This window comes from Hypanus sabinus, unplaced genomic scaffold (assembly GCF_030144855.1).
Source record: "Hypanus sabinus isolate sHypSab1 unplaced genomic scaffold, sHypSab1.hap1 scaffold_704, whole genome shotgun sequence".
NCBI lineage: Eukaryota > Metazoa > Chordata > Chondrichthyes > Myliobatiformes > Dasyatidae > Hypanus > Hypanus sabinus.
This window is the reverse complement of record NW_026781556.1, coordinates 90855-111862: the sequence shown is the minus strand read 5'-3', so window position 1 is coordinate 111862 and position 21008 is coordinate 90855. Positions and strand designations below refer to the sequence as shown.

The 21008-nt window shown below is 40.4% G+C and overlaps 1 protein-coding gene across 5 annotated transcripts in view; it reads left to right on the top strand.

Moving 5' to 3' along the window:
* The window catches only part of LOC132389915 (transformer-2 protein homolog alpha-like), a 39520-nt gene extending 18980 nt beyond the window's left edge, over positions 1 to 20540 (top strand). For 4 of the 5 annotated variants that reach the window (XM_059962478.1, XM_059962481.1, XM_059962482.1 and 1 more), the window contains 5 exons: positions 6645 to 6833; positions 18004 to 18119; positions 18215 to 18280; positions 19944 to 20005; positions 20086 to 20540. In XM_059962478.1, the coding sequence (XP_059818461.1) occupies positions 6645 to 6833; positions 18004 to 18119; positions 18215 to 18280; positions 19944 to 20005; positions 20086 to 20096 (444 nt within the window). In that variant the 3' untranslated portion in view covers positions 20097 to 20540. The remainder of the gene's footprint in view (positions 1 to 6644; positions 6834 to 18003; positions 18120 to 18214; positions 18281 to 19943; positions 20006 to 20085) is intronic. The other variant, XM_059962479.1, reaches the window with a different exon arrangement.
* The last annotated feature ends 468 nt before the right edge of the window (positions 20541 to 21008 follow it).

The window sequence follows — 21008 nt, the reverse complement described above, 5'->3', positions numbered from 1 at the left end:
GCAAGGGACTGAAAAAAAACTTAATTTAAAGGAAAGTTATGAAAATACTCAATAAAAGGTCCCCAGAGCTTATGAAACTTTATATCCGAATTAAGAATTGAATAATGAATTTTTTCAAGGTCTAAACAGGACATGATATTGTTAAGCCATTGAGCATGCGTGGGTGGGGCAACATCTCTCCATCTAAGAAGAATTAGATGCCTAGCCAGGAGAGAAGCAAAAGATAATATTTGACGTTTAGTCAAACTCAAACGTACATCTGTCTCACCCAAGAAACCAAACAGAGCAATTAAAGGGTTAGGTTCTAAGTGGCGATTCAGAATACAGAATAAAGTTAAGAAAACATCCCTCCAAAATTTCTCTAGACTAGGACAGGTCCAGTACATATGAATGAGAGAAGCCTCGCCACTTTTGCATTTATCACAAAGAGGACTAATATTAGGGTAAAATTGAGATAATTTAGATTTGGACATATGGGCCTTATGAACAATCTTAAACTGTAAAAGACAGTGGCGAGCACAAAGAGAAGTTGAATTAACCGATTTGAGAATCGAGTCCCAAACCTCATCAGATAAAGGGATATTTAAGTCATGCTCCCAAGCCATTCTAATTTTATCCACAAGGGCACGCCGTAAGGATACTAATTTATTACGAATAAAAGATATTAAGCCTTTACCCAATGGATTAATAGAAAGAAATAAGTCCATAGCATTTTTCTCGGGCATTTCAGGGAAGTTGGGAAGTAAAGGATTGATAAAATGTCTAATTTGGAAATATTTAAAGAAATGGGCATTAGGTATCTCTTCCACAGATAGGACAAAATAATAGAGTTTAAGGAATCAAAAAAGGTTTTAGAAAGGAAAATTGGAATAGATTGAAATAAATATAAAAATTTAGGGAGAGCATACATTTTAATAACATTAATACGACCTACCAAGGACATAGATAGAGGTGACCATTGTGACAAACTCTGTTTTGTAGAATGCAAAAGATTGGCAAAATTTTCACAAAAAAGATCTTTAAACTTCCTTGTAACTGTAGTACCAAGGTAGGTAAATTGATTATCAACTACTTTAAAGGGGAGGTCGCGGAATGCTAATACTTGTGCTTCTTTATTAATTGGGAAAAGTTCACTCTTATGTAAATTAAGTTTATAGCCAGAAAACTGGCTAAATTGATCAAGAAGTGAAAACATTGGAGGTAAGGATGTGGACGGATTTGAAAGAAAAAGTAATAGATCATCAGCATAAAGAGAAACTTTATGCTCAAGAACACCCCCTCTCCAGATCCCCGTCAATTCAGGACAGCTTCGAAATGCAATCGCCAGAGGCTCTGCAGCCAAATCAAAAAGAAAGGGTCTTAAGGGGCATCCTTGATGGGTGCCACGTTTAAGGTTAAATAACTGGGATCGCTGAGAATTGGTCAAAACAGAGGCGGTAGGGCATAAATATAGCAATTTGATCCAAGAGATAAAACTTTGACCGAGGTCAAATTTTTCTAAAACCGCAAAGAGGTAGTTTCACTCTATACGATCAAATGCTTTCTCCACATCGGGAGAGATAAAGCATTCAGGAGTCCTAGTTGAGGGTGAATATAAAATATTGAATAAACGCCGTATATTAAAAAAAGACTATTTTTAATAAAACCAGTTTGATCATCAGAAATAATAGAGGGTATAACAGTTTCTAATCTATGAGCCAAAACTTTGGCCAAAATTTTAACATCAACATTAAGCAAAGAAATCGGCCTGTACGAGGAACACTCTGTTGGATCTTTGCCCTTTTTTAATAAAAGAATAATACATGCCTCATTAAATGCGGGTGGCAATTTACCATAGTTAAACGAGTCAGATAGTACTGAGAGTAACTGAGGTGAAAGAAGTGAAGAGAATGATTTATAAAATTCTACGGGGAACCCATCAGGTCCAGGAGATTTGCCTGAAGACAGTGCAGAGATTGCAAAAGATATTTCTTCTAATGATATAGGCTCATTAAGTTTTGCTTTAGAATCAGATGAAAGCGAAGTGATATTCAAGCTATTTTAAAAAAGATCAACAGAAATATTCTCATTCAGAGGAATAAAGCCAAGAATAAAAATTTTTAAATACATCATTAATTTCTGAGTGATTCGATGTAATATCCCCGTTCTCCTTCAGGATCTTTGTAATATGTTGTTTAACTTTGAACATCTCAATTGATTAACTAGAAATTTACCAGATTTATCACTGTGAATATAAAAGCGACTCTTACTTTCAAGAAGTTGAGATTCAACTGGTTGAGTAGAGAGAAGGTCAAATTTAGTTTGAAGTTCCACACGCTTCTTATATAATTCGGGGTTTTTAGTCTGAGCATATAATTGATCTAATTCTTTAATCTGATTGATTAAGTGTAATCGCTCTAAAGGGGACTTTCTGTTAAGATTCGCTGTATATGAAATTATTTGACCCCTCAAATATGCTTTCATAGCATCCCAGACAATCTGGGATGAAATTTCAGATGACGTATTAGTGTTTTTAAAAAAAAGTTATCTGATCCTTGATAAATTTTAGAAAATCATCATTCGATAATAAAGTCGGGTTAAAACGCCAATGTTTATTCCTCTGAGGGAGACCAGGAAAATTTAGAGACAAAGTAGTTGGGGCATGATCAGAGATCAGTATACTCTGATAGTCACAAGAATGGACAAATGAAATAAGTTGATTATCAATTAAAAAAATAGTCAATTCTAGTAAAGGTATGGTGAACACGTGAAAAAAAGGAATAATCTCTCTCAGTAGGATGAAGGAAATGCCATATATCAGAGATACCATAGTTAGAAAGAAAAGAGTGAATAGCTAAAGCAGATTTAGTAGGTGATCTAGTAACGGGACGATCGATCCAAATTTGGGTCTAACCAGCAGTTAAAGAAGCCACCCAATATAAGAGAATATAAATTCAGATCTGGTAATGAGGGAAAAAATGTTCAAAAAAGTTAACATCGTCAAAGTTGGGAGCATACGGGTTAGCTAATACAACTTTAGTGTTGTATAATTTACCAGAAACAATAATAAAATGGCCATTTGTATCAGATATCTTACTATGGAGCTCATAAGGAATATTTGAGTTAATAAGAATGGAAACCCTCCTAGCTTTGGCCGGGAAGGATGAATGAAAATGCTGACCCGCCCACTTTGACATAAGCCGAGAATTATCAAAACTACAAATATGAGTTTCTTGAAGGAAAGCAATGTCAGCTTTGAGTTGCTTAATATGAGAGAAGACCTTCCTCCTTTTAACAGGATGATTCAATCCCTTTATATTCCAGCTCACAAATTTCAATGTATTAACCGTTATCAATTGTTTATACGTAAAAGGTAGTAGGCATATATAAAGTCAAACATTGCAATAGCAATCTGGGAGCAAAAATATAAGCATAAATCAATAAGATCAGGACACAAGCATGTCCTGAATAACAAGGAAAAACAGAAAAAACAATAAATAGTGTTGGGACTGGAGAATCCACCCCACCCTTGCAATCCAAAACTAGATGGCTACCCAAAAAAGCAGCTAGCTCTACAAAAAAATGATACTCCAAAAATAACTTAGAGTTCCATAACATTAACATAAGCTCCGTGTAAATAATATAGCAAATACTAACTAATTTATGCACTAGAAAGCAAAATTACAAATAGGAACAACTTCATCAGAAAAAAAATATAAAACTTAATACAAAAAAAAATCAAGAGCTAACCTACCCACGAGAAACTATGAAAAATTGAAAAAGAAAGATAAAGGGGGGAAAAAGGGGGAAATTTTATATTTAAAGAGAGTACATATCAGCAGTTTTTAAAAAAAGGCAAGTCTTATACTGTAAATCGACAGGGAGACCTTCAATAAGAAACTCCAAGCCTCTGAAACAAATTAAGACCAATTGTAGTTCTCTATAGTCAAAGTTATTCAAAAGTAGAGTAAATTACACAAGTAAAATCTGAGTCCACAAGGAAACATTAAATTTAAATCATCTATTTAAAAAAAAATCACACCAAGTCCAGGGAGAGACTAACTAGAACCCTTAGAATCTCAGTAGTTAATGTCTAAGTTATTCAAGTAGAGTCTGAGTTCGCAAAAAAAACTTTAATTTAAGAAATACTTATCAGCCATTTTAGAAAATCAAACCGGGTCCGAAGAAGTCAAGATGGCTGGAAGATTGCCAATAAACAACTCAGCCTCCTTAACTGATTTAAATCACTTATATTCTCCAGTAGTAAGCGTAATTCGAAGGTCGGCAGGATTACGAAGAGAAGGTTTGAATCCACGATTAAGGAGCACTTTCATAACGCCTTTGAACTTGGCACGCATCTTCAGAACCTGGGGGGCATAATCTTCCATGATACGAATGGTATTATTATTGAAGGTCAGAGTACCTATTCGGCGTGCCTCCATAATCAAACGATTTTTCACCTGATATCGATGGAAACACAGGATAATTGGCCGTGGTCTAGAATCCAAAGCAGCTCGAGGAACATAGACCCTGTGAGCTCTTTCTAGCTCAGGTGGAGTCGGGAGAAATTCTTTCCCAAAAATCACACAGAGAAAAGAAGAGAAAAATTCAACGGAAGAACCCGTTTCGGTGGCCTCCGGCAAACCGAGATTTCACAGATTGCAGCGCCTGCTCTGATTTTTGAGATCCGCCATTTTGGAAGTAAGTTTGCTGTTTTGCTTGGTTAGTTTGGAGCAGAGAGTTTCCAGATGCTGAGCGTGGCGTTTTAAATCTTCAGAGGCTAGGTTGATGTGAGATAAATGTTCGGCTTGGTCATCCACTCTGGCGTTAATCTGGTCCAATTTTGACTCCAGCTGACTGATAGAGGCTCTGAATTCAGTCTTGATATCAGTTAGAATGTCTTGTCGATTGTGTTCCAGGATAGAGAGAATCTCGGCCGACAGAGACGTGGAAGTTTCTTTTTTCCCGAGTTTAGTGCTTTTTGTAGCCATTATAAGATAGATGTATTCGCAGGCAGATAAAAAAAACAAATAAAATAACGAAAATAAGGGGAGACACATAGTGCGAAGATAAGAGATATAACGGAGCAAAAGTTTGAAGCGACTAAACGATCGCCATCTTACCGGAAGTCTCTCTGCGAGTCACCTTATATGTTTTGATTTGTTATTTCGCATTCAAACCTGATTCCAATATTAGGGACATGATAGGACCTAGTTCCTCTCCATATTAACACACAAAATGCTGGAGGAGCTCAGCAGGTCAGGCAGCATCCATGGAAATAGACAGTCGATGTTTTGAGAGTGCTGTCAGCAGATTAGCCAGTAACCTGCTATGTATTTACAATTGTCCAAACCTAGGACACAGTAGACTGAGGTTCAGAGTTCCGCGACAATCCGTGTTATAAAACTATCTGTCACATTCTCTTATACACTGCAGCCTTTATTTTGTCAATCAGCCTAACGCATGAACCTTTGAAAAACTTAAAGCAACACACACAAAATGCTGGAGGAACTCAACAGGTCAGGCAGCATCTATGGAAATGAATAAACAATTGACATTTCGGGCCAAGACCTTCATCACCTGGAAAGGAAGGGGGCAGATGCCAGAATAGAAAGTTGGGGGGAAGGGAAGGGGGTTAGCTGGAAAGTGATAAGTGAAACCAGGTGGGTGAAAAAGATAAAAGTGATGGACAGTTGAAAGGTATGATGCCAGAGTGGGGAATAGAAGTGGGGGAAGTTTCTCCAAAAGGAGAGATCGATATTCATGCCATCAGGTTGGAGGCTATCCAGACAGAATATAAAGTGTTTCTCATCCACCCTGAGTGTGGCCTCATCTTAGCACAAGAGGGAGGCCATGGCCTGACATGTTGGAATGGGAATTGGAATTAAAATAGTTGTAGTTTAAAAGTTTTAAAAACTTGTTGAATTCTATTTTGACACTGCCCTCATTAACCCTTTTTAAAAACTAAAAATCACAATTAGTGAGGCACAACCTTAATTCCATGCTGATTGCCTTATAATTCATCTGTATCTTTGTAAATTATATTTTTAATCTTGTATTTATGCCTATCCCATTGCTGAAAATGTGTGCAATTTTTTGATCCAAAAGCAAAGTCATCCTTCGTTGCTTGAAAGGCCTTTATCATCTATAGTTCTCCAGTGTATTGGGAGCCATGTGACTTGTTGAACAGGGTTAGAGTGTCATGTCGATGGTGGGGTGAAGAGTGGATCAGAAATGGTGACCATTAAACTCAATTTTTTTCTTTACTCAAAATCCATAAATACATTTGCAAAAGTTGGCCCCAGTTAAATAAAAATTCTCTACTGATTTGGTGAACTTAACTGGAGGGGTATGTTGGAATAATATGAAGCTTTAACCACGTGATCAACATATACTGACTTTTTTGGTTTGGCCATCTGACTGACATACAGAACCAAACTGATCTGTGAAATTGTACAGTTGTGGAACCAGTGGGGCTTGTTTATATGATGACTGTGTAAATGACAGGTATAGCTGTCATTTACACATATATCTCCTACCAAGCATCAGTTTTCTGTAATGCCCAATGCTGGGAAGAAAATGTATATTTCAATAAATTGTCAGTATTTCCTTTTGGTGCAAAAAAATGAAATGTTATTGAGCTGCTGTTTTGATTTCTTATTTAGACCAACCCAAATCCTAATAATTGTCTGGGAGTGTTTGGCCTGAGCCTGTACACCACTGACCGGGAACTACGTGAAGTGTTTTCTCGCTATGGACCTCTCGCAGGGATCAATGTGGTTTATGACCAGCGAACAGGAAGATCAAGAGGATTTGCATTTGTCTACTTTGAGAATGTTGAAGACTCTAAAGAAGTATGTGTTCCAACTTCCAGTATAGCAATAGACTTAATGTTTTCCTCTTCTAACATAGTCCATGTTCAGAAATAAGAGCACTACACACAGCAGTATGAGAAATATGAAATATATAACTTTAAACTGTCAGTCAAACATCTAATTGTCTTTCTATTGATATCTCTTTATCTTGCTATGAATAGGATAACTCCATATGGTGCCACAGTAGCGTAGCGGTTAGCACAATGTTTCCCATAGCCTCTCCTTTCCAGGTGTAGTGATCGCCACAGGACCACTGTTTAGCTTGCCGTGCAGGAGGTCAGATGCATATAGCCTCTTACACTACTATGCCTATAGCAACGTCTTCACGTGGCGTTCCTGTTCTTATTCGGTTTGCTATGTCATGGCGCAACTGAGTGTCCAGCGGTATAACTGGGCGGGCCGTCTGGACTCATCAGCCTTGGCTGGCAGCCAGCCAAGGAGAAGGACAACTCCGATTCCAAACCTGGGTAGATGGGACTCATTAGCCTTGCCAGGCAGTCTGTCAAGGAGAAGGAAAACATCAAAACTTAACCTACAGCCTTGCAATCGTCGCAGTTTGCTGTGGGTTGTCCCCTGGCCTAAAGAGTTGAAACATTCTGCGGGCACCGATCCTCACTATAAACCTACGCAGCACAGGCAGGAAGATCTTCCCTCTTGATCTTCAAATGAAGAACCAGTCACCATCATTACAGCTTGGCGGCGCCAGAGTTCAACTCCACCATCTGTAAGGAGTTTGCAAGTTCTCCCTGTTACTGCATAGGTTTCCAGGTGCTCCAGTTTCCTCCCATAGTCCAAAGTTTTGTGGGTTAGTAGATTAATTGGTCATTGTAAATTGTCCTGTAATTCGACTGGGGTTAAATAAGGTGAGATTGCTGAGTGACATGGTTCATTGGGCTGGAAGGACCTATTCCAGGTTGTATCTCAGTAAATAGAGGTGCCACACAGTTTGTTGACCTTGCAAAAATTGGAAGCTAGTAATAAATCTCCCATCCTATTGCACAGCTTTGAGCTCCCCAACTTGTATATTTAATTTAGAGAAAACTTTCTTGTTCTACTTCAAGATTACATTTTCAGCCTTTTTTTTTTGAGGTCTGCCTGAATGAACGAGCCCTCAAGTTCTGGGAATCGGTTACATCAGAGTAATGGGCAGCCAGACCAAGTATTATCCCACTTTTGCTCACCCTTTCAGGATCCCAGTTGTTGCCTGAGTTGCAGTTTCTGGAATGGAATTCCAGTTCCTGGTCAATGGAATGACTTGACCATTTAGAATGTAGCTTATAATTCCAGCATTGCACTGACTGTGCAAGCAAAGTGAAGCCTCAGGAAGATTGTTTAATATTGGGTCTACTGCTGTGAAAGCTGTTAAGTGCAGTATTCCTGTTTACAAATAAGATAAAAAGCAATTTAGTGGGTTTGCAACTGTAATGAAAGCAAGCTGGGTTTACTGTTTTTTTGCAAGATGAGTACCTCAACTGAAAAATAACGCAAAACAGGATGTACACCTTTCCCCAAAGAAAGTAATACTCAGAAATGATATACTGACAGGCTAGGATCTCCAGGCTATTTATTAGTACATATATTGCTCATATAAGTTACCGTACAGTGCACAGGTCTGAGTAAGGCATACTGAGTCTAAACCATCTAGTTATGTGGATGCAATAAATATTTAACCCAAATGTACTGAGTGCTGTTAAAATAAAGTTAGGAAGAACATGCTTAAGTTTGTAAGATCCTAACAGTTCTATGTTAATAGAATTGGCCCATAAGTGATCATCCTGGTACCCCAGGTTCCCATGCTTCAAGGGGGTATTAGATGTGTGGATCACGCCTGCTCACTGGTTTGAAGATCTGAGGAAAGCATGGGGTTACTGAAGGAGAGCTTCTTCATTAACAGTAGAAGGCCATGTTTTGTTGTACTCCTTGTTAATCATTTAGTGCAGAAAAGGCTTTGGCTAGAGAGAACAAACTTCGTATTGATGCCAAAATGTAGAATTAACCTGTGTAATTGTCCGCATGATGTATTCTATGCTCCCTTTGATCATCAAAATATGGAGGAGCCATCACGAACTCCCACAGCCCCTGATAATGCGGATGATGTGTGAGCATCCTCCAGGAGGGTGACCCCACAGAAAACATTTGGCCCAGGTTGGGTACTGGCCAAATACTAAAGACCTGTGCTAATCAACTGGCTGGAGTGTGCACTGAGATCTTTAACCACTCACTTCAGCAGTTTGAGGTACTTCAAGCAGGCTTCAATTAAGCTGGTGCCTAAGAAGAATGTGAGAACCTACATACCAGCGCAGCTGGTCCACAACAGATGCTATCTCATTGGTTCTTCACTCAACCTTGGAATATCTGGACAGCAAAGATGCATACATCAGGGTGCTGTTTATCGACTACAGCTCAGCATTCAATGCCATCATCTTCTCAAAACTGATCAATAAACTTCAAGACCTTGGCATCAATACCTCTTTGTGCAATTAGATCCTGGATTTCCTCACTTGCAGATTGGTTCAGATTGGCAACATCTCTAAATCTCCATCAGCACAGATACATCACAAGGTTGTGTCCTTAGCCCCCTGTTCTGCTCGCTTTACACTTATGACTGTGTGGCTAAGCACAGCTTGAATGCCATCTTCAAGTTCTCTGATAACACCACTGTTGTTGGCCAAATCTTAGGTAGTGATGAATCAGAATATAGGAGGGAGATGAGAAAAATTTCGTTGAGTGGTGCCATGGCAACCTCTTACTCAATGTCAGCAAGATCAAGCAGCTGATGATTGACTTCAGGAGGAGGAAACTACAGGTCCATGAGCCAGTCCTCATCGGGGGATCAGGTGTGGAGAAGTTCAGCAACTTTAAATTTCAGAGACCTGTCCTGGGTCCAGCATGCAAGTGCAATTATGTAGAAAATTTGGACTGAAAAGCTTGAGCATGTAGAAATTAAGAAAGAGTATGTGCTGGAGCTTTTGAAAAGCATCAAGTTGGATAAGTCACTGGGACCGGATGGGATGTACCCCAGTCTACTGTGGGAGGTGAAGGAGGAGATTGCTGAGCCTCTGGAGATGATATTTGCGTCATCAGTGTGGATGGGAGAGGTTCTGGAGGATTGGAGGGTTGCAGATGTTGTTCTGTTATTCAAGAAAGGGAGTAGAGATAGCCCAAGAAATTATAGACCAGTGAGTCTTCAGTAAGTTGATGGAGAAGATCCTGAGAGGCAGGATTTATGAACATTTGGAGAGGCATAATATGATTAGGAATAGTCAGCATGGCTTTGTGAGGGGCAGGTCATACCTTACGAGCCTGATTGAATTTTTTTGAGGATGTGACTAAACACATTGATGAAGGAAGAGCAGTAGATGTAGTGTATATGGATTTCAGCAAGGCATTTGATAAGGTACCCTATGCAAGGCTTATTGAGCAAGTAAGGAGGCATGAGATCCAAGGGGACTTGTGGATCCAGAACTGGCTTGCCCACGGAAGGCAAAAAACGGTTCATACTCTGCATGGGGGTCGGTGACCAGTGGTGTGCCTCAGGGATCTGTTCTGGGACCACTACTCTTCGTGATTTTTATAAATGCTCTGGATGAAGAAGTAGAGGGATGTGTTAGTAAATTTGCTGATGACGCAAAGGTTGAGGATAGTGTGGAGAGCAGTCAGAGGTTACAGCAGGACATTGATAGGATGCAAAACTGGGCTGAGAAGTGGCAGATGGAGTTCAACCGAAATAAGTGTGAAGTGGTTCATTTTGGTAGGTCAAATATGATAGAATATAGTATTAATGGTAAGACTCTTGGCAGTGTGGAGGATCAGAGGGATCTTGGGGTCCGAGTCCATAGGACACTCAAAGCAGCTGCACAGGTTGACACTGGTTAAGAAGGCATACGGTGTATTGGCCTTCATCAATCGTGGAATTGAACTTAGGAGCCGAGAGGTAACGGTGCAGCTATATAGGACCCTGATCAGACCTCACTTGGAGTATTGTGCTCAGTTCTGGTCGCCTCACTACAGGAAGACTGTGGAAACCATAGAAAGGGTGCAGATGAGATTTACAAGGATGTTGCCGGGATTGGGGAGCATGCCTTATGAGAATAGGTTGAGTGAACTCGGCCTTCTCTCCTTGGAGCGACGGAGGATGAGAGGTGACCTGATAGAAGTATATAAGATGGTGAGAGGCATTGATCGTGTGGATAGTCAGAGGCTTTTTCCCAGGGCTGAAATGGCTCTCACGAGAGGGCACAGTTTTAAGGTGCTTGGAAGTAGGTACAGAGGAGATGTCAGGGGTAAGTTTTTTACGCAGAGAGTGGTGAGTGCGTGGAATGGGCTGGCAGCAATGGTGGTGGAGGCGGATTTGATGGGGTCTTTTAAGAGACTCCTGGACAGGTATATGGAGCTCAGAAAAATAGAGGGCTATGGGTAACCCCTGGGTAATTTCTCAGGTAAGGACATGTTCGGCACAGCTTTGTGGGCTGAAGGGCCTGTATTGTGCTACAGGTTTTCCATGTTTCTAAAACACAGCAGTGCTTCTACTTCGGAGTTTGCGAAGATTTGGCATGTCATCTAAAACTTTGACTAACTTCTATAGATACGTGATGGAGGGTATATTGACTGGTGGCATTACAGCCTGGTGTGGAGGCACTTTGAATGGAAAATCCTACAAAAAATAGTGGATATGGCTACATTCATCACAGATAAAAACCTCCCCACCATTGAGGACATATTCAGGGAGCATTCTTGCCAGAAAGCAGCATCCAGCAGCAGATCAGGCTCTCCTCTCACTGCTGCCATCAGGAAGGAGGTACAGGAGCCTCTGGACTTACACTACCAGGTTCAGGAACAGTTATTACCCCTCAACCATCAGGAAGGAGGTACAGGAGCCTCAGGACACACACCACCAGGTTCAGGAACAGTTATTACCCGTCAACCATCAGGAAGGAGGTACAGGAGCCTCAGGACCCACACCACCAGGTTCAGGGACAGTTATTACTCCTCAACCATCAGGAAGGAGTACAGGAGCCTCAGGCTCCACACCACCAGGTTCAGGAACAGTTATTACCCCTCAACCATCAGGAAGGAGGTACAGGAGCCTCAGGACCCACACCACCAGGTTCAGGAACAGTTATCACCCCCTCACCATCTAGCTCCTGAACCAAAGGGGAAAATTTCACTTAGCTTCACTTTCGTATCAGTGAACTATTCCTGCAACCTATGGACTCACTTTCAAGGAGTTTTCATCTCATGTTCTTGATATTTATTGTTGTTATTTCTTTTGTATTTGCACACTGATTGTCTGTCCTGTTGCTGCAATTCTTCATTGATTCTATTGTGACTATTGGATTTATTGATTATACCTGCAAGAAAGTGAATCTCAGGGTTGTATATGGTGACATATATGTACTCTGATAATTTACTTTGAACTTTTGAACTCTGTATAGAGCTGGATGGCCTCTGAAAATTTAGATTCTATTCGTGTTCTACTCTGTTAATGATTGCTTTGCAATAGCGATTTAATCTGCTTGTAATTTGCTTGTCCTCCATTTGCTTTGAACTTCATATTTGGAAAAACTTGTCTTGGTCCAAAGTAAAGCTATTTAAATTAAATATTGTTTACAACTAGAGATAAGTGAACTGCATAAACCACAATCTAATTGGAAAATTTGTACTTTACTGAAGGCAATAATTCTTCTGAACTTCATGTACAATTTAACAGGATGTATTAGAACATGGAGGGAAACATTCAGAGGATTTGAAACAATTAATCAAGGAACATACTGTATTTTGATAGATTTAGCACATCTTGTAAGTGTCTGTGCAAGGCTCAGACCTTCATAAATATCTATTTTTGCTCTGTCCATTGTTATTTTTGTCCCCAGTTGTATTTCTTTTGAAATTGGCAAGTGTGTGTTTATTAAATGAGTAGCTTAATGGAAAAGTAGATGGTAGAAAACTTAAAATTGTGATGAGCAACATTTCTTAGCATTCCCTGAATGGGAGAAAATACTAAAATGTTTCATTCCTGCTCAAATGTAGGCTCTACTTAACCCAATTTAAAATTTAATATACTTTTTGAAAAATTGTTCAGCATAATTTGCTTTCATGGCAAGGTATGTTAATAGCAATTTTAAATCAGTGCTTTGTAACTAAATTTCTAATATTGTGTCAATAACATTTAAAAGCCTCAATCATCATTGTGTATATGATGTGGGCGATCATGGTCTTCATGACCTTGATTGTTCTTGGTAAACTTTTCCACAGAAGTGATTTGACATAGCTTTCTGGGCAGTGTCTTTACAAGAGGTGACACCCTCGCCCCCAGCCATTATCAGTATTCTTCAGAGATCGTCTGCCTGGTGTCATTGGGTCTCGTAACCAAATCTTGTGATCTGCACCAGCTGTTCATACTGCCACCTGCTCCTGTGGCTTTATGTGACCCTGATCGGGGGCTAAGCAGGTACTACGCCTTGCCCACAGTGACCTGCAGCCCAACGGAGGGAAGGAGCACCTTACACCTCCTTTCATAGAGACTTATCTCCACTCCGCCACTCACAATAGCCTCAATAAATATTAATTTTTCCCTTCACACCTTTCATAAATAAGAAAGTGTTCAGTTGAATTGAGTTGCTTCAAAATGCTTCCTAGCACAGCAGTCAAAATCTTAAATTGAATTGACTTTGTTACTTACATCCTTCATAAACACGAGTAAAAATCTTTGTTACGTCTCCATCTAAATGTACAATTTATAGTAATTTATAATAAATGTTATGTACAGGATAGTCAATATACATAGAAATACAGTTGTGTCAGCATGAATTAAGCAGTCTGATGGTCTGTTGGAAGAAGCTGTCCCTGGACAGCCTGTTGGCCCTGGCTTTTATACTACAGTACCACTTCCCCAGTGGTTGCATCTGGAATAGATTTGTGGTTGGGGTGAATTGGGTCTCCAATGATCCTTTGGGCCCTTTTTACACACCCGTCCTTGTAAATGTCCTGAATCATGGGAAGTTCACAACTACAGATGCGCTGGGCTGTCCGCACCACTCTCTGCAGAGTCCTGCGATTGAGGGAAGTACAGTTCCCATACCAGACAGTGATGCAGACAGTCAGGATGCTCTAAATTGTGCCCCTGTAGAAAGTTCTTCAAAAATTCAAACATGAGGAAATCTGCAGATGCTGGAAATTCAAGCAACACACACAAAATGCTGGTGGAACACAGCAGGCCAGGCAGCATCTATAGGGAGAGCACTGTCGACGTTTCGGGTCGAGACCCTTCGTCAGGACTAACTGAAGGAGAGATACTGAGAGATTTGAAAGTAGTGGGGGGAGGGGGAAATGTGAAATGATAGGAGAAGACCGGAGGGGGTGGGGTGAAGCTGAGAGCTGGAAAGGTGATTGGTGAAAGGGATACAGAGCTGGAGAAGGGAAAGGATCATGGGATGGGAGGCCTCGGGAGAAAGAAAGGGGGAGGGGAGCACCAGAGGGAGATGGAGAACAGGCAGAGTGATGGGCAGACAGGAAAAAAAGAGGGGGGGAAGACTAAATATATCAGGGATGGGGTAAGAAGGGGAGGAGGGGCTTTAACGGAAGTTAGAGACATCAATCTTCATGCCATCAGTTTGGGAGCTACCTAGCCAGTATATAAGTTGTTGTTCCTCCAACCTGAGTGTGGCTTCACCTGGACAGTAGAGGAGGCCATGGATAGACATATCAGAATGGGAATTGGACATGGAATTAAAATGTGCGGCCACTGGGAGATCCTGCTTTCTCTGGCGGGCCGAGCGTAGGTGTTCAGCGAAACGGTCTCCCAGTCTGCGTCAGGTCTCACCAATATATAAAAGGCCACACCAGGAGCACCGGACGCAGTATACCACACCAGCCGACTCACAGGTGATGTGTCGCTTCACCTGGACTGTCTGGGGCCCTGAATGGTGGTGAGAGAGGAAGTGTAAGGGCAGGTGTAGCACTTGTTCTGCTTGCAAGGATCAGTGCCAGAAGGGAGTTCGGTGGGAAGAGATGGGGGGAATGAATGGACAAGGGAGCCGCGTAGGGAGCGATCCCTGCGGAAAGCAGAAAGAGGCCTCCCTCTCGGCACTTAACCTTGTAAGCGGAACAAGTGCTACACCTGCCCTTACAGTTCCTCCCTCACCACCATTCAGGGCCCCAGACAGTCCTTCCAGGTGAGGCGACACTTCACCTGTGAGTCGGCTGGTGTGGTATACTGTGTCCGGTGCTCCCAGTTTGGCCTTTTATATATTGGTGAGACCCGACGCAGACTGGGAGACCGTTTCGCTGAACACCTACGCTCGGTCCGCCAGAGAAAGCAGGATCTCCCAGTGGCCACACATTTTAATTCCACGTCCCATTCCCATTCTGATATGTCTATCCATGGCCTCCTCTACTGTCCAGGTGAAGCCACACTCAGGTTGGAGGAAAAACACCTTATATACCGGCTGGGTAACCTCCAACCAGATGGCATAAACATTGACTTTTCTAACTTCCGTTAATGCCCCTCCTCCACTTCTTATCCCATCCCTGATATATTTAGTCTCCCCCCCCCTCCTTTTTTCTCTTTCTCTACCCATTACCCTGCCTGTTCTTCATCTCCCTCTGGTGCTCTCCTCCCCCTTTCTTTCTCCCGAGGCCTCCCGTCCCATGATCCTTTCCCTTCTCCAGTCCTGTATACCTTCTGCCAATCACCTTTCCACCTCTCAGCTTTACCTCACCCCCTCCGGTCTTCTCCTATCATTTTGCATTTCCCCCTCCCCCTCCTACTTTCAAATCTCTTACTACCTTTCCTTTCAGTTAGTCCTGAAGAAGGGTCTTGGCCTGAAACGTCAACAGTGCTTCTCCCTATAGATGCTGCCTGGCCTACTGTCTTTGGAAATTCTTCCATTTTGTGCAAATTTTCATTAATCCAATTTTGCAAATGTGATTCCAATTGGATTAAAAGGAAATACATAGAGAGATATTAATAAAGGAGCTGTACCTAATGTGTTAATGCAACTTTTCCATTTGCCAAACTGTTTCCAGTCTTTGAGTTCAAGAATATCATAATATAACTGCAGGATCGATTCCAATCAGAAGCTTCCTTCCTTAACACTCATACAGCACTGTGCAAAAGTCTTGGGCACCCTAGCTATATGTATGTGCCTAAGACTTTTTACATAGTACTGTATTTGTCGATGTGGAGAGTGAGTTTGTAAATCTGGCGGGAGGAAAGGATGTTGGAAATGACAAATGTGGAGTGCCACAGGAGGGGTGTGGAACAGGTGGCAGAGAAAGAGTGTATCATCATCACATGTCATGAAATTTATTTTGCTGGAGCAATAGAGTGCAATACATAAAATTACTACATACAGTACTGTGCAAAAGTCTTAGGCACTTTAGATATCTGCAGCTGCAAGAAAAAGGTTGTGAACCCTTTGCAATTACCTGGTTTTCTGCATTGCTCATAAAATGTGGTCTGATCTTCATCTAAGTCACAATAATAGGCAAACATAATCCCCTTAAACTAATAACACAACTGTACTTTTCATGTCTAGAACACATTGTTTAATCATTCACAGACCGGGCTGGAAAAAGTATTTAACTTTTGTATTTAATTACTGGGTGAACCACCTTTAGCAGCGATAACCTCCATCACAATGGCGAGGAGGAATTTTAGACCATTCCTCCATACAAAACTATCAGTTCATCGATATTTTTTGGATACCTTGCATGAAAAGCCCTCTTCAGGTCATACCACAGCATCTCAATTGGGTTAAAGTCTGGACTCTGACTTAACCATTTCAAAACTTGAATTTTCTTCTTTGTAAACCATTCTGTTGTTGATTTACTCTTATGTTTTGGATCATTGTCTTATTTCAACATCCAGCTTCTTTTAAGCTTCAGGTAATAGACTGCTGACATTCTCCTGTAAAATGTCTTGATATAATTTTTGAATTTATTTTTTCCTCAACAATTGCAAGATGCCCAAGCTCTGAGGTAGCAAAGCAGCCTGAAACCATGATGCTCCTTCTACCATGCTTCATAGTTGGGATGAAGTTTTGATGCTGGTGTGCAGTGCACTTTTTCCTCCAAACACAGCAGTGTGCATTTCTGCCAAAAAAAGCTCAACTTTTGTCTCATTTGGCCACAGAACATTGTTTCAGAAGTGTTGTGGAACATCCAGGTGGTCTTTTACAAGATTGAGACGTGCAGCAGGTTTTTTTTTGGAGAGCAGTGGTTTCCTCTGTGGTGTTCTTCCATGAACATCATTCTTATTCAGTGTTTTTCTTATAGTGGGCACATGAACGGAGACTTTAGCAAGCTCCAGAGATTTCTGCACATTTTTTGCTGTTACTCTTGGGTTCTTTTTCACTTCCTTCAGCATTGCACATTGTGCACTTGCTGTGATCTTTGCAAGATACCCACTCCTAGGGAGAGTAGCAATGGTACTGAATTTCCTCCATCTGTAGACAATTTCTCTTTGTGGACTGATGAGCACTCAGGTTTTTAGAAATGCTTTTGTAGTCTTTTCCAGCTTCATGCATCTCTACAATTCTTCTAAGGACCTCTGAAAGTAGTTTTGATCAAGGCATGGCGTACATAGATCTTTCTTGAGAAGAACAGGCTCTGTCAGTAACCTGACCTGTGTGTTTCTTATAGGGCAGGGCACCTCTCCAACCCACACCTCCAATCTCATCTCATTGATTGGAACACCCGAGTCCAAATAGCTTTTGTCGAAGGTATTGCCCCAGAGGTTCACATACTTTTTTTTGAGATTGTTTAAATAGTGTGCACAGTATTGATGAGAAATACATGGGAAAGTGATTGCAATAAAGTTAGTCCAGTATAGCATCATAACCAAATAGTGTAAGAGCACTAATCAGAATCAGATTTATTATCACTGTCATAGGTTGTGAAATTTGTGTATGTGTATATATATTTAAATAAGTAGTACAAAAAGAGCCAAAAAAGAATGAAGTTCTGATGACAGATGGGAAGAAGCTGTTCCTAAAAAGTTGAAGGAACTTTTGTAAATAATTTTCGATAGCAACATAACCATGCCTAAAATTTGTTCAAGTTTTGCAACTTTTTAAAAATAATAATTCAGTTTTGAGAAGTGCTACATTGCATACAGCAGCATTGAGGTAATACTTTTTCCCAACAGGCAAAAGAACGAGCTAATGGGATGGAACTCGATGGCCGGCGCATTAGAGTAGATTATTCCATTACAAAACGACCCCACACTCCAACTCCAGGAATCTACATGGGCAGACCAACAACGTGAGCTCTCTTTAGAAGCCCATTTCTCATTGATACACTGCTTTAGTAATTTCTAATATGGATAGATGTTCTTAATATTTTTTGGCATTTTACAGTGTTCGTTCCTCTCATTACCATGACCCTTACAGTGATAGATACGCCGATCGGGATTTCACCTACAGGTAATGCTGGATTTAAACTGTATTGTGGACAGTGTTGTCACCAATATTTAATGTCAATGAGCAACCCTTCTGCCACTGTGTATCCAAAAAGAGAGGAAAATTTTTGTTACTATATTTGATGACTTCTCACAGTTTGGTGCATAATATACCACTCCTTGGCCAAGCACTTTGAGGTATTGAAATCACAAAGAAGAGAAAATCTGCAGATGCTGGAAATCTGAGTAACACACACAAAGTGCTGGAGGAACTCAGCCGGCCAGGCAGCATCTATGGAAAAGAGTACAGTCGACGTTTCAACCTGAAATGTCAACTGCACTTCTTTCTATAGATGCTGCCTGGCCTGCTGAGTTCCTCCAGCATTTTGTGTGTTACTTTGAAGTATTGAATCAGTCTGTGCTTGGTAATTTAAGATATCAAATGTTTAAATTAATTAAAGGCAAATTAATTGGATCATTGTTTTAGATGGATTTTGCCCATTGTCAAACTTTCCAGTCTCTTGCATATGCTCTTAACTTCACTCATCTTTCATATTTGGCTGAGCCAATTTAATTAATTTGGGTGGCAGGATGGAGATTTTTCTCCATCAAAGGAGGTATAACGTGCTGCTTCCCTCCGTGAGCCTGCGAGTCACTTTTAGGCAAGGTGTAGCACCTATTCCCCCCACCCACCCAGATCATGGTCACATGAAACCATGAGAGCAGCCCTGATACTGGCTGGGGTCACCCGTCTTGTAAAGACACTGCCCAGAAGAAGGCAATGGCAAACCACTTCTGTAGGAAAACTTGCCAAGAACAATCATGGTCGTGGGAAGACCATGATCGCTCAAGTCATATGACACAGCACACAATGAATGTATATTTAACTCACCATTTTGGTTATCCATCCTCGTATGTCATTGTCAACTTTTGAAAATCTGTGAAGTACCCTGGGATATTTTACCATTCTGTAAATATAATCTGCAACTGGCTTCTGGGCCACAGTTTAGTTTCTCTATTTAAATTCCTGTTCTCGTCCCTCCATACCTTGATTATTCTTGAACCTTGCAAATCTGTCCTTAGGTTTTTGCTTTTTTTCCACCTCCTGACTCCTTTTTGTTCCACCACTGACAGATAGATTTTCCACTAGTTATCTATGCCTTTCATTCCAGAATTTCCTTCTAAATCTCATAAGCAATTTACCTCAGGTTTTGTGTTAGTGATATTTAACCAATCTTCCTTTGTCTTAGTAAAAATTGAACTTGTGTTTCAACATAAATACCATACAATTGCAAATGAATTGTCTTCCAAATGTACATTGTACAGAATAAACTACAGCTCAATATTAATTCTTCATAGTTATGTTCATATACAACTTCATAGTTAAAAGCATATATCTGCTTTTAGACTGACATTATATACGCACACATTGCTGAAACACTAACCTGCAGTCTGACTAAGCTGAATTGTATTCACAATAGCTTGATTAGTTATGAATAGGATTGTCTCTTTTCCTTGTATGTTAAAAGTTATTATAATAACTTAGAGTAGCTTAGATACCTCCAATAAATTTCAGTCAGATGATATGGAGAGATATTTTAGCCAGCCAGTATGCTTGGTGTTTGCAAAATGAGGTTGTGTGCTTATGGTGAAATTCCTGGTTATATTCTGGATTTTTTTCTTCCTAGACGAAGATCACCTTCACCCTGTTATAGCAGATACAGATCTCGATCTCGTTCTTATACCCCACGTAAGTGTTGAGGCCTGTAGTTTCCTTCAATTTTCAGAGTTTTTAATCTGATTCTGATGTGATGTGTTTTCTTTCTGCAGGTCGATACTGATCATACGCACCAAGTACTTCCTGCCAGTTTAAATGGATGGAAAGTTTTTCACCCTACAGGGATTTTTTAAAAACTAAGTTGGGAGTTAGGCATTGCAATACTTTTATTTTAAAGTAAAAGCTTTTTTAATTATATTAAGCAAAAGCCCTATAATCAAGTCTTTCATTTAGAGACGTTTTCTGGTGTTTCACTAAGTGGTATTGCATATATATTGCGAGAGGATGTATGTCTTTTTAATGGGATTTGACACACTGTGTTGCATTAAATTGTTATTGCAGAAATATTTCTGGTAAAAACATGTTCCCAAACTATATTTGGATATAAGCACAGTGTCTTGACTTTTTGTGCGCAATGCTTTGATTCTGCAGTACTTTATAAGAAAAGATTCATTTATAAAGTTACTTATTGGGAAATGGCGACATGCAATAAATGTCTTGGACACGGTGTGGGACCTAATTTCTTTATGGAGAAAAGATCATGAAAGCTAATAGTTGTAACCTTAATCCAGTCAGCTTGTATTGTTGCTTGATAAGAGATCTAGTTATACTTTACAGGCTGTCCCCAGGTGATGAATGAGATCACTTTCCTAAGTCTGTCTTTAAGTTGGATTTGTACATAAGTCAGAACAGGTTAACCTATCCTTCAATGCCGTATGCCCTGGTGCACTTTTTCCCTCTTTAGAAATGTAGATCCTTTCAGGCATAAGCCAATCTTGTCTATATTAAATATTTGGTCTGGCAAATAACCTCCCTCAATTTTTTTCAGTATTTCAGGAAAATCACTCACAGCACTTACATCGGCACTCGCTGCTTCACCTTGCACTTTAATATTATGTAAATTTGCCCTCACTTTGAAATGATTGAGCCAACCCCTACTTGCAACAAATTCTTCATCACAGAGTGAAATAAACAC